This window comes from Ranitomeya variabilis, chromosome 1, assembly GCF_051348905.1.
Source record: "Ranitomeya variabilis isolate aRanVar5 chromosome 1, aRanVar5.hap1, whole genome shotgun sequence".
Taxonomy (NCBI): domain Eukaryota; kingdom Metazoa; phylum Chordata; class Amphibia; order Anura; family Dendrobatidae; genus Ranitomeya; species Ranitomeya variabilis.
Genome location: NC_135232.1, coordinates 725,532,138 through 725,546,571, shown reverse-complemented (window position 1 = coordinate 725,546,571; position 14,434 = coordinate 725,532,138). Strand labels below are relative to the sequence as shown.

Sequence of the window (14,434 nt, the reverse complement as noted above, 5' to 3'; positions counted from 1 at the left end):
CAAACGATACATGAAGACTGACTTCCAAACTGTTTTGTTCACCGATGAGTGCCGTGCAACGCTCGATGGTCCAGATGGATGGAGTGGAGGATGGCTGGTTGATGGACACCCTATGAAAACACGGCTAAGGCGCCAACAAGGAGGAGGTGGAGTAATGTTTTGGGCTGGAATCATGGGGAGAGAGATTGTCGGCCCCTTTATGATCCCTGAAGGGGTAAAGATGAACTCCATAATCTATGTGGAGTTTCTAAAACAACACTTCCTGCCATGGTTCAAGAGGAAGAACGTGCTTTCCGCAGCAAGATCATTTTCATGCATGATAATGCACCGTCTCATGCTGCAAAAAACACATCTGCATCTCTGGCTGCTATGGGCATAAAAGGACAAACTTATGGTGTGGCCACCATCTTCCCCTAACCTCAACCCCATTGAGAACCTCTGGAGCATCATCAAAAGGAGTGTCTATGATGGCGGGAGGCAGATCACATCTAAGCAACAGCTCTGGGAAGGTATTCTGTCCACATGCAAAACAATTGAAGCAGAAACCATCCAAAAACTGACAAATTCAGTGGACGAGAGAGTTCAGAAGCTTCTTTCGAACAAGGGGTCCTATGTGCAAATGTAACATCACCTAGAATAAAGTTTTCACTTGAAAACTGTTTGATTTCATTTTGTAATAAGCTGATAATGCTTATATCTTCACAACAGACCATTTTGTTGTTCAAAATAAAAAAAAGGTTGAAAACTCTGCTGTGCATAATAATTTGGAACATGCATTTTGAGTGTTTATTTTTTTTTAAAAAGATACTGTTTTCGTAGGCAGTTTGTTCCAAAACATTGCAATTATACTAGAATAGTAGATGACTGGAAAATAACAATGACTGCAATTCAGATAGGTAATTTAGAGAAAATATGAGGAAATATTATTTGCATAATAATTTGGAACACAGTGTAATACAGGATGTAACTCAGGATCAGTAATGTAATGTATGCACACAGTGACTCCACCAGCAGACTAGTGAGTGCAGCTCTGGAGTATACAGGATGTAACTCAGGATCAGTAATGTAATGTATGCACACAGTGACTCCACCAGCAGACTAGTGAGTGCAGCTCTGGAGTATACAGGATGTAACTCAGGATTAGAGATGGGTGAACCTGAACAGTAAAGATAGTTAGTGCCCGTACCAAAGACCTACTGTTCGGGCACGGACACCGAACACGGATTTAACCAGGAAGTCTGTGTTACTATGTGGGTTCAGCCCCCCGAACACAGGGTGTTTGTCGCGCGGTCATGTGCAAATACAGTTCAAATTCACCGCAGTGAAATTCTCTCTAAGAACTCGCCTCTGCACTGTGAGACTTTCACACGGTACTAGCGGTGATCTCACCGAGGTCACCGCAGTTCAACCTGGCTGGGAACACAGCCTCAGTGACTGAAGGTAACGTCGATGACGTCAGCACTGGTCACTGAGGCTGCGCTCGCAGCATCTCATTCACCAGTGATTCTCAGCATGGACGGTCACACCATGGCACTGTCCAGATTGAAAACTATTAATCCCCAGACATGGATTACAGCGTGGGACAGAACGACGAACAGGTGAGCGATATTGTTTTTTATTTTTCATTTATTACAGAAGACGAGGGATTCAGTGGAAATAGGCGTTAGGTGAGTATAACTGTTTTGTTTTATTTCAAATAAAAGACTTTATTCTTGCTCTGTGTTTATTTACAATGTAGCTATATGATTAGTAATGGATAGATGTCTTATAAACGCCTCTCCATTACTAATCCGTGGGCTTGACATCACCGGACAATACAAAGATATCAACCCCACAAATATGAACCCCACTTGCCACCGCTACAGTGGGGTTCATATTATTATCATTATTTTTTACCTGCACCAGCAGAATAGTGAGTGCAGCTCTGGAATATAATACAGGATCTAACTCAGGATCACTACTGAATCAGTAATGCAATGAATGTACACAGTGATTTCACCAGCAGACTAGTGAGTGCAGCTCTGGAGTATAATACAGGATGTAACTCAGGATCAGTAATGTAATGAATGTACACAGTGACTGTAATAGCTGAATAGTGAGTGCAGCTCTGGAGTATAATACAGGAGGTAACTCAGGATCGGTACAGGATCAGTAATTTAATGTATGTACACAATGACTGCACCAGCAGAATAGTGAGTGCAGCTCTGGGGTATAATGCAGGACATATCTCAGGATCAGTACAGGATCAGTAATGTAATATATGTACATAGTGACTGCACCAGCAGTCTCACGGTGCTAGCGGTGATCTCACTGAGGTTTGTTATTTTTAAATAAAAAAAGTAAAAATGTTTTGTTTTATTTTAAATAAAATACTTTATTACTGCTGTGTGCTTATTTACAATGTAGCTACCGTATTATTCGGACTATAAGACGCACCGGACCATAAGATGCACCTAGGTTTTAGAGGAGGAAATTGGGGGAAAAAAACTGAAGCAAAAAATGTGGTAAATTCTGTACTTAAGATCACCTATCCTGGTAACTATGGTTCCTTCATCCCTATCCTGGTATGCATGGCCCTCATCCCCATCCTGGTATGCATGGCCCCATCCTTATTCTGGTATTCTGAATATTCATTTCTCTTAAGTATCGGCACACGTGACCGTCAGTAGCAGCAGGAAGCAGGCGGCTGACAGTGCACGCTACTGAAGAGGAATGAATACTCACCGCGATCTCTGATGAACACCTGGTGAGTATTCCGGCAGCTGTGCTCTGCTTGTGAGCAGCGCATGATGTCACTGCCATGCGATGCTTACAAGCATTAAGCAGCTGCTGGCACTGGAGCAGGACGCTGTGACTGCGAGGGAGCGGAGGAAGGTAAGAGTAAAGTTGGTTTTTTTTAATCTTTTCTGATGGGGACATGTATACCAGGACTGGGATAGGGCCAATCATACCAGCAAGGATGGGGCCAATCAAACCAGCAAGGGGATGGGGCTAAACAATCATACCAGGATTCCAGGAAGAAATGAATATTCATTGCCCTCCATGCCCCACGTCCCCACCACAGACAGAGCCAATATATCTGGACTATAAGACGCACCACCACCACCCATTTTCCTCCACATTTTGGGAGGAAACAAGTGCGTCTTATAGTCCAAAAAATAAGGTATATGATTAGTAATGGATAGATGTCTTATAAACGCCTCTCCATTACTAAGCCGTGGACTTGATGTCACGGACAATACAAATATGAACCCCACTTGCCACCGCTACAATGGGATTCATATTATTATTATTATTATTTTTTACCTGCCCCAGCAGAATAGTGAGTGCAGCTCAGGAATATAATACAGGATGTAACTCAGGATCAGTAATGTAATGTATGTACACAGTGACTGCACCAGCAGAGTAGTGAGTGCAGCTCTGGAGTATAATACAGTCTGTAACTCAGGATCAGCACAGGGTCAGTAATGTAATGTATGTACACAGTGACTCCACCAGCAGAATAGTGAGTGCAGCTCTGGAGTATAATACATGATGTAACTCAGGATCAGTAATGTAATGTATGTACTTAGTGATGGCACCAGCAGAATAGTGAGTGCAGTTCTAAAGTATAATACAGGATGTAACTCAGGATCAGTGTAAGGGTCAGTAATGTAATGCATGTACATAGCGACTGCACCAGGAAAAGAGAATTTTAGGAACTTTCGGGACATGGATTAATACATAGCCCAGGCCTCACTTGTAGGGAATGGGAATTCCTTGTTGCAATCAAGGTGTAGCTGAGCCTCCAGGGACAATGTATCAAATCTGTTCACAAAGAACTCCCAGCTCAAAGCAGGGATGTCTTGCTTCAGGAAATGAAGGAGAAGCAGCTTGCTGAGGATTGTCGGCCGATCCTTCACCACAGTGTCAAACTGGAAATCCAGGCAAAGGCAAAGACCCTGTAAAGAGTGAAAAAGAGCAAAGTTGGAAAAATGCACTTTAAACGTAATATCTCTGATTCTTCATTGTAGAGGCAGGACACCTCCTTAGGCCTCTTTCACACTTCAGTTGTTTGGCGTCAGTCTAAAACCGCCAGTTTCCTCAAATAACGGATCCGTCATTTTTTTTGGGCGGATCCGTTATTTTCCCATAGACTTGCATTGGCGACGGATTGTGACGGATGGTCGTCCGTTCCATCCGTCATGCGACGGATCCGTCGAAATTTGGCGGACGTTGTCTAGACATAGACAGACATTGAAACGTTTTTTGTCAACGCCGAAATGACGGTTCGCGGTGGATCCGTCGCGTCCGTCATTCCATAGAATGGCCGCCTATGGGCGACGGATCCGTCGCGACCGTCGCCCCAATCCGCTTTTTCAATTGCGCATGCTCCAAAAAGTAGATACTTTTCCCAGACAACCCCCAAGTAACGGATCCGTCAAAAAACCGGATCCGTTAGAACCGTTTTCTCAACAATTGTGACGGATCCGTCGATCCGTCACTATGTCGGAAGTGACTGACGCCAAACAACTGAAGTGTGAAAGAAGCCTAACACAGTAGATAACTGACCGCTTAATTTGTAGACTCAGCTGAACTACAGCTAATTAGCATGAGCACCTTAAGAAAAGTGCTGCAAAAGAGGGATTTTGGTACTCACCGTATAATCTCTTTCTTGGAGCCTTCATTGGGGGACACAGGTAATTATGGGTGTATGCTGCTGTCGCTAGGAGGCTGACATTAGGCAAAAAAGGAAAATAGCTCCTCCTCAGCACTATACACCCACCGACAGGCACAAAGAACCTCAGTTAGTGTTAAAGCAATAGGAGAAGCAACCAAAACTCAACATATGTACCAACCCAACAACAAAAGCACATTGGCCCTATAGAGGTAGCTAGGGAGGGTATTGTGTCCCCCAATGAACGCTCCAAGAAAGAGATTTTACGGTGAGTACCAAAAATCCCTCTTTTATCACTTCACTGAGGGATATCGATAACCATGAGACATCCCAAAGCAGTCCCAAGGGTGGGAACAAAAGGAATGCAAAGGAAACAGACTTAGGTCGGCCGATGCATATCCGCCGCCTGCTGCACCTTCCTTCCCAGGCCTGCATCAGACGAAGTATGGGTATGAACCCTTTAAAACCTCTAGAAGGTGTGCAAAGATGACCAGGTCGCGGCCATACAAATCTGTAAAGCTGAGGCCTGGTGACGAACTGCCCAGGAAGCCCTGGCCTCAGGCACGCTCTGGTCGGCGATGGGGCGCATTACCAGGAGCAGGGGAGCAGCGCCGGGCAGGATCGCGGTCTTTGTACCTGCGCCCGGGAAAAATCAAGATGGCCGCCGCAGCACTCACCATGCGGCCGGCGGCAGTGTGGAGCGCTGTGGGGGGGGGGGGGTCTGATCTTCTGACACTGGGTCAGACCTCATCAGAGAGGAGCATCAGTGGTATGGAGAAGGCACAGGAGGAGCTGGCCAGATCACCATCCAAGAGTTCAGAGAAATCAGGCACCAAACCACAAGTATATGCACCTGACACAGGACACAGCTCTGCCCCCATCACAGAGGCCACACTAAAGTCCCTGCTAGGCGAGCTAAAGCAGGCTATACATAGTGATATTACCTCAGCCTTCACTGCACTACAGAAAGACATTGTGCACATAGGGGATAGAACAGTACACATTGAGGAGAAGCTGGAGGAGTTCACCACAGCCCACAACCACTTAGTGGACGCTCACAATGAGGCAGATGAGGAGATCACCGCTCTAAGGCCGTTGTCACACTTGCGAGATCAATGCGAGAAACTCGCGCGAGTCTCTCGCATCAAGTCCCAGCACTCGGGAATGGAGCGTTCAGCTGTACAGAAATACATGTAGCCGCACGCTACGGTCCCGAGTACCGGCGGCAGTGCCGGGACTTGATGCGAGCGACACGTGCAAGTTTCTTGCGTTGAACTCGCAAGTGTGACCCCGGCCTAAAACTGAAGCTGGTGGACCACTCCAGACGCAGCAATCTGCGCTTCAGGGGGATACCAGAAAGCGTTGCTGCGGACACATTGAAGGAGTTCCTAACAGAATTTTTTTACCACACTAGTCCCGGAAGCGGAGCAACAAGACCTCATAACAGACAGAGCACACAGAAAGTGCCCCCACCTCTACACCCAGGGATGTAATTGTCCAATTTCATTTTTTCCACTTCAAAGAAGCCATCAGTAAAGCAGCGGTGGGCTGACCAGAGCTCCCGGAGAGGTTTAGGGGCATCCTGGTGTTCACCAACCTCTCTGCCGTCACCCTGAACAGGAGGCGGGAGTTCTCCACAGCCACCAAGATCTTACGAGACAACAGGATTGTGTACAAGTAGGGCTACCCGGTGAAGCTGATCGACACCAAGAATGGAGCCATGAAGGTCCTGACAACACCCCCGAGAGGCCATGACTCTGCTGCAGCAGTGGTCACTGGCGATTGTGGACGAAGAGACCAGATCCCCGTCAAAGAAGAAGCCATCCACACTGATGAAAGAGTGGACATGAACAAGAGAACAGAAGACTATCTTTTACAATGGTCTGCAGAGGCAGGAGAGGAGAATTTTCGTTTCCCTCAATATCCCCCACTATACACTGGATAACGGAGCATATCCAGGAGGGACAAGGGTCCCTTAGAACTGAACTCTATTTTTGAAACTGGTACCGTTTTTCAGAAATCTAAGATTTGTTTTTTGTTATTCCCCCATTTTTGTCTAGTGGTGACATACAGATTTTATCTGTAATTTGTATATGGTTCTTCACATCCCCAGCATTAACGTAAAAGGGCTGAATAGTCTGTTCAAAAGATCCCTTCTATGGAAAGAGGCCCAATCCCTAAAAGCCGACGTATTATGCATTCAGGAAACCCACCTAAATAGCACTGACGCCCACAGACTGCAGAATAGAAACTTCCCAAATGTATTTCACTCCCATGCAATTGACAAAAAAAGAGTAGTAATTGCAATAAAAAACACAAGTCACCTTCCAGCTAATCACTAGCATAGTGGACAATGAGGGCCTAGTCTGCAGCATAAATAACAAGACCTACACAATTGTACTACTACTACTCTATTTACGCCCCTAATTCCAAGCAGGTTCTATTTCTTAAAGACACCCTGGCTGTAGTAGTAAAGGTTAAAAAAGGTGCCCTTTTAGTCTGCGGGGACTTTAATATCACCCCTTGCCTCAACATTGACAAATCGGTACACCCTCAAAAGAAAAAAAATACCCGATCACTCTCTCAGACCCTCCTAGCGGAAGAACTCTATGATGTCTAGCGGGTTCTGCAGCCTCCGAGCGGGAATACACCTCCTACTCACACTCACATAGAGGCTACTCTAGAACTGATCTAATGGTCACAGATAAATGGTTATTACAGGATGTCCAAACGGCCACGATAGGGAACATCACCTGGTTGGATAACCCCCCCCATCTCCTGTCAAATTACAGAGGGGTACAACTACCCGACATATTCCCCATGGAGAGTAAATAATTATTTAATTACATCCCATAAAATTGGGCTCCAATTACAGGAGATACTAACAGAATATGTCTCAATTAATAACACCTGATGTCTCCTCACCAACAATACGGTGCGCTCACAAGGCCTACATCCGGGGTAAACTATTCCAAATAGCGTCCCAAAATAAAAAAGCGAGATTATGCCAAATAAAGGAAATCAAAACATAGCGGCACTAGAAGAGATGCAAACATAGCCCCACAAATATAATTTTCCAACAACTACAGGAACTAAGGCATGAACTATACCAACTGCTCCAACACAAATACGAACATAATCTATGGAAAAGCAAAGCCAGATATTACTGACAAGGAAACAAAGCAGGCAAAATACTAGCCAACAAAATCAAAGCCAAAATGATCAAACAAAGGTTATCCCACATACAGAACGTCGAAAAAACATACGGTAATATATAACCCTAAGGAAATTGCCAATACCTTCTCAAACTACTACGCATACCTTCACAATCTACAGGAAAACACCACAATACCACAACCCACCCCTCAACTGATAAATCAATTCTTAGAGAGGGTACGACTCCCTAAAATGCCAGCGGACACATTACATATATTAAACCAACCAATATCCCAGGCAGAAATACAGCAAACAAGCAATGAAAAATAACAAGTCCCCCGGCCCTGATGGACTAAAGAGCGACTAATGAGCGAATACTTCAAAATATTTTAAGACATACTAACCCCTCACATGACAACAATTTTCCAAAATTCTATGCAAATCGGCAGTGTGGAGCATACTGATCAATAAAGTGCACACTATTAAATTGGTGCCCTCTAAAGCCCCATAGAGACTTTGGAACGGTGTATTCTGGACCTCCAGATCCAAAACTGGAAATCTCTGGGAGTCCTACTGATTGGGGACATGTATGAGGAAGGAATATTGTTATCCTTCTCTATGATCAGGGAGAAATACCACCTTCCACATAAAGATCAGAAATATTTACAACTAAGACATTTCCAACAGGGAAAAAAAGATATAATATTCTCACAACCTTCCAAACTATATACAATGCTCCTCACCCCAGTGCGGCAGATAAGAGCGCTATCCATAAGCTACAACCATATGCTGGAGGAGACGTTCCCGTCTTTGGACATGTATCTCCACAAATGGGAAAAGGATCTATAGTGCGGGATTACCCCGATTACCCTGGGGCAATGGCAGACATCCTTCTCAATGATTGGTGCACTTAGAGTGTTTCCCTATCACCTGGAGAAGGCCAGAAAGCTGCTATACAGGTGGTACTTCACACCATACAGATTGTCCAAGATCTACCGCAACTCCTCAGATGTGTGCCGGAGGTGCGGAGATGCTAACGCAGATATGATGCATGTCTGGTGGAATTGCCATAAAGTAAAGCAGCTTTGGGATGCAATCTATCTAGTGTCTCAAATTAGTGGCATCCCAATGAAAATTAGGAAATAGCAGGCGCTTCTGGCCATTGACCTGGATTTAATTTCGCACGAGTTCCGGACAGTGATTGTGCACATTCTCATAGCTACTAAAATTAAGATTTCAGGATATTGGAAAAAACCCAAATGTCCATCATTAACTGAAATTGTAGCATTGGCAAATGACAATTGTTTATCGGAGAAAATAATTGCTTCATCCACCAATAATACAATATTATACCTCAGGAAATGGGATAGCTGGCTATCATTCAGACTAAACACTGTTGTCATAGAAATGTAATAGGGTTATTAATGGTAATATACAGGTATAATAATCTGATGTCACCCCTTCCCCCTTCTTTTTCCCATAATATTTAGTTATGTTTAAAATAGGGATTTTTGTATACTCACCGTAAAATTATTTTCTCCGAGCCACTCATTGGGGGACACAGACCGTGGGTGTATGCTGCTGCCACTAAGTTAAAGGGAACCTGTCACCACTTTTTTGCTCAATCAGCTAAAAATATTATTTAATTGATTGTCAGGTATGTATTCCACATCTACATTTGAAACCCCCTGACACCCATCACCCATAAAACCTTTTTTATTTGTCCCGCGCTGTATGTTAATCTGTTCAGTCCGGTCCGATGGGCGTTGCCTCTGTTCCCTCACTCCACCCCTCCTCGGCTTGATGAACGCATTCTTCACCGTGAATCTCGCAGAGCGCGTACAGATTTTGCGTGTGCGCATTGCAATGTAACCTTGCGCATGTGCAGTATGCTTGCCCAACTGCAGGCAAAGCCGAAAAGCAGTACGGCGCAGTTCTGTCGCATGCGCCATACTGCTTTTCGGCTTTGCCCACAATTGGGCAAAGCACACTGCGCATGCACAAGGTCACATTGCAATGCGCAATGTGGGAAGCCGGGAAGGAAAGAAACGAGCTGGGGGACGGAAAGAAAAATCGATTTTGTATCTGGAAGACAGACCCGGTGAAAAAGAAGCAGGCAACCGCCTACCCTGCTGGTGTCGACCGGATAACTCCATGAGTCATTGGGCAGAAAATCTCTGGGACCTAGACCCCTTAGATTCAAACTGCTTGGGCCAACACTTCCATTGCTGACTGGACCTATAGGATGTCAGGGTTCCTGCATGGAGAGCATCCTGATCCTAAAGAGGTAGTGGTAGTGGACCAAACCGGATTGGCGCGAAAGGATCGGAAACGGATTTGTTGTGGACGCCGAAAAGGACGCCTAAACTTCTGCTGGGGAAGAAATTTGCTCTTTCCTCCCGTAGCATCCGAGATAAACTGATCCAGCTTCTCTCCATATAAACGCCCACTCTGGTAAGGAAGAGATGTCAGAGACTTTCCATTCTCTGAGTCATAAAGTCCTTCTGATGGTGATGGCATTTGCCGCTGACAGAGAAGCACAGCTAGCCGCATCCAAAGAAGCGTGTACCAGGTAATCTCCTGCCTGAGAAATCTGGCAAGCCAGCTGCTCTGCCTCCGGAGGAAGATTACTGCTCTGAATGGAATAAGCTAAGGTCTCCGACCAGGAAACCATTGCTTTAGCTACCCACGCTGCAGCGAAGGAAGGATATAGAGCCCCATCTGAGGCCTTGAAGACAGATCGAGCCAAATTTTCAATCTGGCACGCTGTGGGATTTTTAATAGATGATCTGTCCGGCAGGGATAGAAGGGTTTTGCATGCCAGGCGAGAGACTGGCAGGTCTATTACAGGGTACTCGGCACAATCTTTTCTCAGATCGGCTGAGAAAGGGTACTTTGCCTCAAGCCGTTTTTGTCCTGTAAAGCACTTATCCGATCGTTCCCTGTGTTGATTAACTATGACCCGAAACTCAGAGTGAATGGCGAATGTTCTATGAGGCCGCTTAGCTTTTTTGAAGCACACAGCGTGATCCGGTACAGAGCCGGAGTCTTCATCAACCTTCAGAGTATGGTTGACGGCTTCTATCAGAGAATCAACCATCCTCTGAAAGTCTGGCGAATCCAGATCTAAGGAGACCTCCCATTCATACTCAGAATCTACCAACGTCTGGAGAGGGAGAACGAGAAACAGAGCTCACGGACTCCATAGCACGTGATTGTACGGGAGACATACTACGTATGAGTCTCCTAGAAGCTTGCAAGTTTCTACATTGTGTGCGGCCCCTGCTAGCCGACTGTTCCTGTGTAGGGGAGGGTCCCTCTGCGTCAGATGTGCGAACTCCACGATCCCCAGAAAAAAACACTGAAGGATTCAAGCGCTTTGGCCAGAGAAGTCATAGATTACGACAGAGACGAGACCCACTCAGGGGGACTAAGGACACTGGGCTCAGTGTCAGCGGGGGGCTCCTGAGCACATTTGGAGTCACAGCTTTGCAGAGCGGCGAACTCTGAGCTTTTGGAAACGCAGACTGGCAGGAGTTACATGAAGTGAAGAAGACTGTAAGAGTCTTATGGGACTTTTTAGGTGCCTAAGGCTGGGACATGATATACTCCTATGTGCCCCCTTAATCAGGGTTCCCACAGAGGAAAGGATACTGAAAGAGAGAGCTAATGCAGTGCTATCCGGGCAAGCTGGAGGCTTCTTGAGCATCCAGAGGCACTGTCAGCTTGCGACAGGGTGTAGGAAGATGGCCAACGAGATTTCATGGCGCCTCTCGTTCAGAACGAGAAGCGCCAAAAAAGTGGGTGGGGCCACCAGAACACGTCATAGTGGGGGCGGAGCTTTGGTCTGCAGAAGGCCAAAGTAGGCACTAAATTTTTACCCAGGCCTGAAAAATAGAAAAACGCCTCCCCAGCCAGGAAACGTCTGCTGCCTGTGCTTGGACTGCTCAGAGGCCACCCTCCTTCTCAGAGCTTACCCGGAGAGACTGGAGGTGTCCTTCAGACGATGCTGCAGGTACCTTTGCTGTAGTGCAGGTAACTCCATTGTGCAGCTGCTCTCGCTGGTGATTTTTGGACGGTGCAGGGATAAGGTTAAAGACCCTCAATCCACTCTCCCTTTCATAAAGAGATGGAGAGGAACTGTCTGCCTCCTTGCTTCATCTGCTAGACCGTCGGGGCTGCATGGACGCCAAAACAGAGGGTGCCTCTGTGCATCCAAGGGGTTCAATCCTGGTAGACAGGGCTGGTTGCCCAGCATTAGGCCTGGCTGAGGAAGAGGATACATGGAGGCAACACTCCATGTGCTCACCTGTTGATGGAGCGGGGAGATCTGTGCCCTTTAAGAGACCCGTCGCCCCTAAAAATCAGCACAGGCATGGCATCCCATGTCGCAGGAGAGGATACGTGGAGGCGACACTGTTGTTGGTTCGGGGAGATCAGAGCCTTGAAAGGATAGGTCGCCCCTTCATCCAGGTAAAGAATCTTAAGAATTAAAAATTAAAAGTAAAAATAAAAAAAAGTTTTTGGTCTGAATAGAAGACCCATGTGCCTCCTATGGACACTAAGCATGAACTGGTTATCTGGGAGCCAGCATGAGGATGTGTACTCCAGGGGAGGAGCTAACTTTCTTTGTATTAACTTAGTGTCAGCCTCCTAGTGGCAGCAGCATAACACCAATGGTCCTGTGTCCTCCAGTGAGGCGAAGGAGAAATTAATATTATGTTTAGTTGATAAATGATTGAGAAAGATATTGTAATGATGTACGATGATTGAAGGTTAAATTGTTGTAAAGTATGACTTTATAAAACAATAAAAAGTTAATGGTTTAAAAAATTAACGTGAAATGAAGAGACCACCTTAGGTAGGAAGGAAGGAACGGATCTGAGAACTACCTTGTCCTGATGTAGAATCAGGAACGGAGAATGGCAAGATAATGCCGCTAACTCAGAATCTCTCCTGATGGACGTAATGGCAACTAAGAAAGCAACTCTCCATGACAGGACAGAAAACGGAATGTCTTGAATGGGCTCAAACGGAGAACGCTGGAGTGTGCCAAAGAAAAGGTTAAGATCCCATGGATCTATCGGACGACTATAAGGAGGTGCCATTTGGGCGACTCCTTGAAGAAAAGTCTTTACCTGGGAACTAGAAGCCTGATTCCATTGAAAAAGAATGTACAGAGCGGAAACTTGCCCCTTAAGAGTACTGAGTGATAGACCCGAGGCAAGCCCTGTTTGTAGAAAACCAAGAATGGAAGGAAGGGAAAAGGACATAGGTGTTATGAACTGGTGGTTTAGGAGCAACATGGGACGTGCTCTGGAGGAGGTGGTACCTTTACTGACCGCAGTTCCTGAGCTTAACACAACACTAGAAGTAGCCGTGGGATGTTCCTGTCACTCCCTAGACACCTCGTCACAGCTGGAGGACTAACTACCCCTAAAGATAGAAACAGGAAAGCTATCTTGCCTCAGAGAAAATTCCCAAAGGACAGACAGCCCCCCAAAAATATTGACTGTGAGTGGAGAGGGAAATGACATACACAGAATGAAACTAGGATGTAGCAAAGGAGGCCAATCTAGCTAGATAGATAGAACAGGACAGAATGCTGTGCGGTCAGTATTAAAAACTAGAAAAATCCACCACAGAGTTTACAAAAATCTCCACACCTGACTAAAGGTGCGGAGGGTAAATCTGCTTCCCAGAGCTTCCAGCTTAACTGAATAAATCCATACTGACAAGCTGGACTAGAAAAAACATAGAATGTGCTGAACGATTAAGTCCACAACAAGTGGAAAGCAAAAGAACCAAGCAAGGACTTATCTTTGCTGAACTGGTCAGAATATCAGGGAAATCCAAGAGAGATGTGAATCCAAGCAGGAACCATTGACAACTGGCACAGGCTGAAGGATAGAGCCAGGATAAATAGCCGAGCCAGAATAGACGATCAGTGGAAGCAGCTGCTGACTGCTAAATCCAAGGAGCAGCAGTTCCACTTAAATCCACCGGAGGGAGACCAAGAGCAGAACTCACAAAAGTGCCACTTTCAACCACCCGAGGGAGCCCAAGAGCGGGATTCACAACAGTACCCCCCCCCCCCCTTGAGGAGGGGTCACCAAACCCACACCAGAGCCCCCAGGCCGATCAGGACGAGCCAAGTGAAAGGCACGAACCAAATCGGCGGCATGGACATCGGGGGCAACAACCCAAGAATTATCCTCCTGGCCATAACCCTTCCACTTGACAAGATACTGAAGACTCCGCCTCGAAAAACGAGAATCCAAAATTTTCTCCACCACATATTCCAACTCCCCTTCAACCAACACCGGGGCAGGAGGATCAACAGAGGGAACAACGGGCACCACATATCTCCGCAAGAAAGATCTATGGAAAACATTATGGATGGCAAAAGAGGCTGGAAGGGCCAAACGAAAAGATACCGGATTGATAATCTCAGAAATCTTATAAGGACCAATAAACCGAGGTTTGAACTTAGGGGAAGAAACCTTCATAGGAACATGACGAGAAGATAACCAGACTAAATCCCCCACCCGAAGCCGGGGACCAACACACCGACGGCAGTTAGCAAAACGTTGAGCCTTTTCCTGAGACAACGTCAAATTG

At 46.0% G+C, this 14,434-nt stretch overlaps 1 protein-coding gene across 5 annotated transcripts in view; it reads right to left on the bottom strand.

The window, feature by feature from the left end:
* UNC79 (unc-79 subunit of NALCN channel complex) overlaps positions 1-14,434 on the bottom strand; it is a 302,015-nt gene that overhangs the window by 92,500 nt on the left and 195,081 nt on the right. For all 5 annotated transcript variants that reach the window (XM_077268206.1, XM_077268222.1, XM_077268215.1 and 2 more), the window contains one exon: positions 3,740-3,941. In XM_077268206.1, the coding sequence (XP_077124321.1) occupies positions 3,740-3,941 (202 nt within the window). The remainder of the gene's footprint in view (positions 1-3,739; positions 3,942-14,434) is intronic.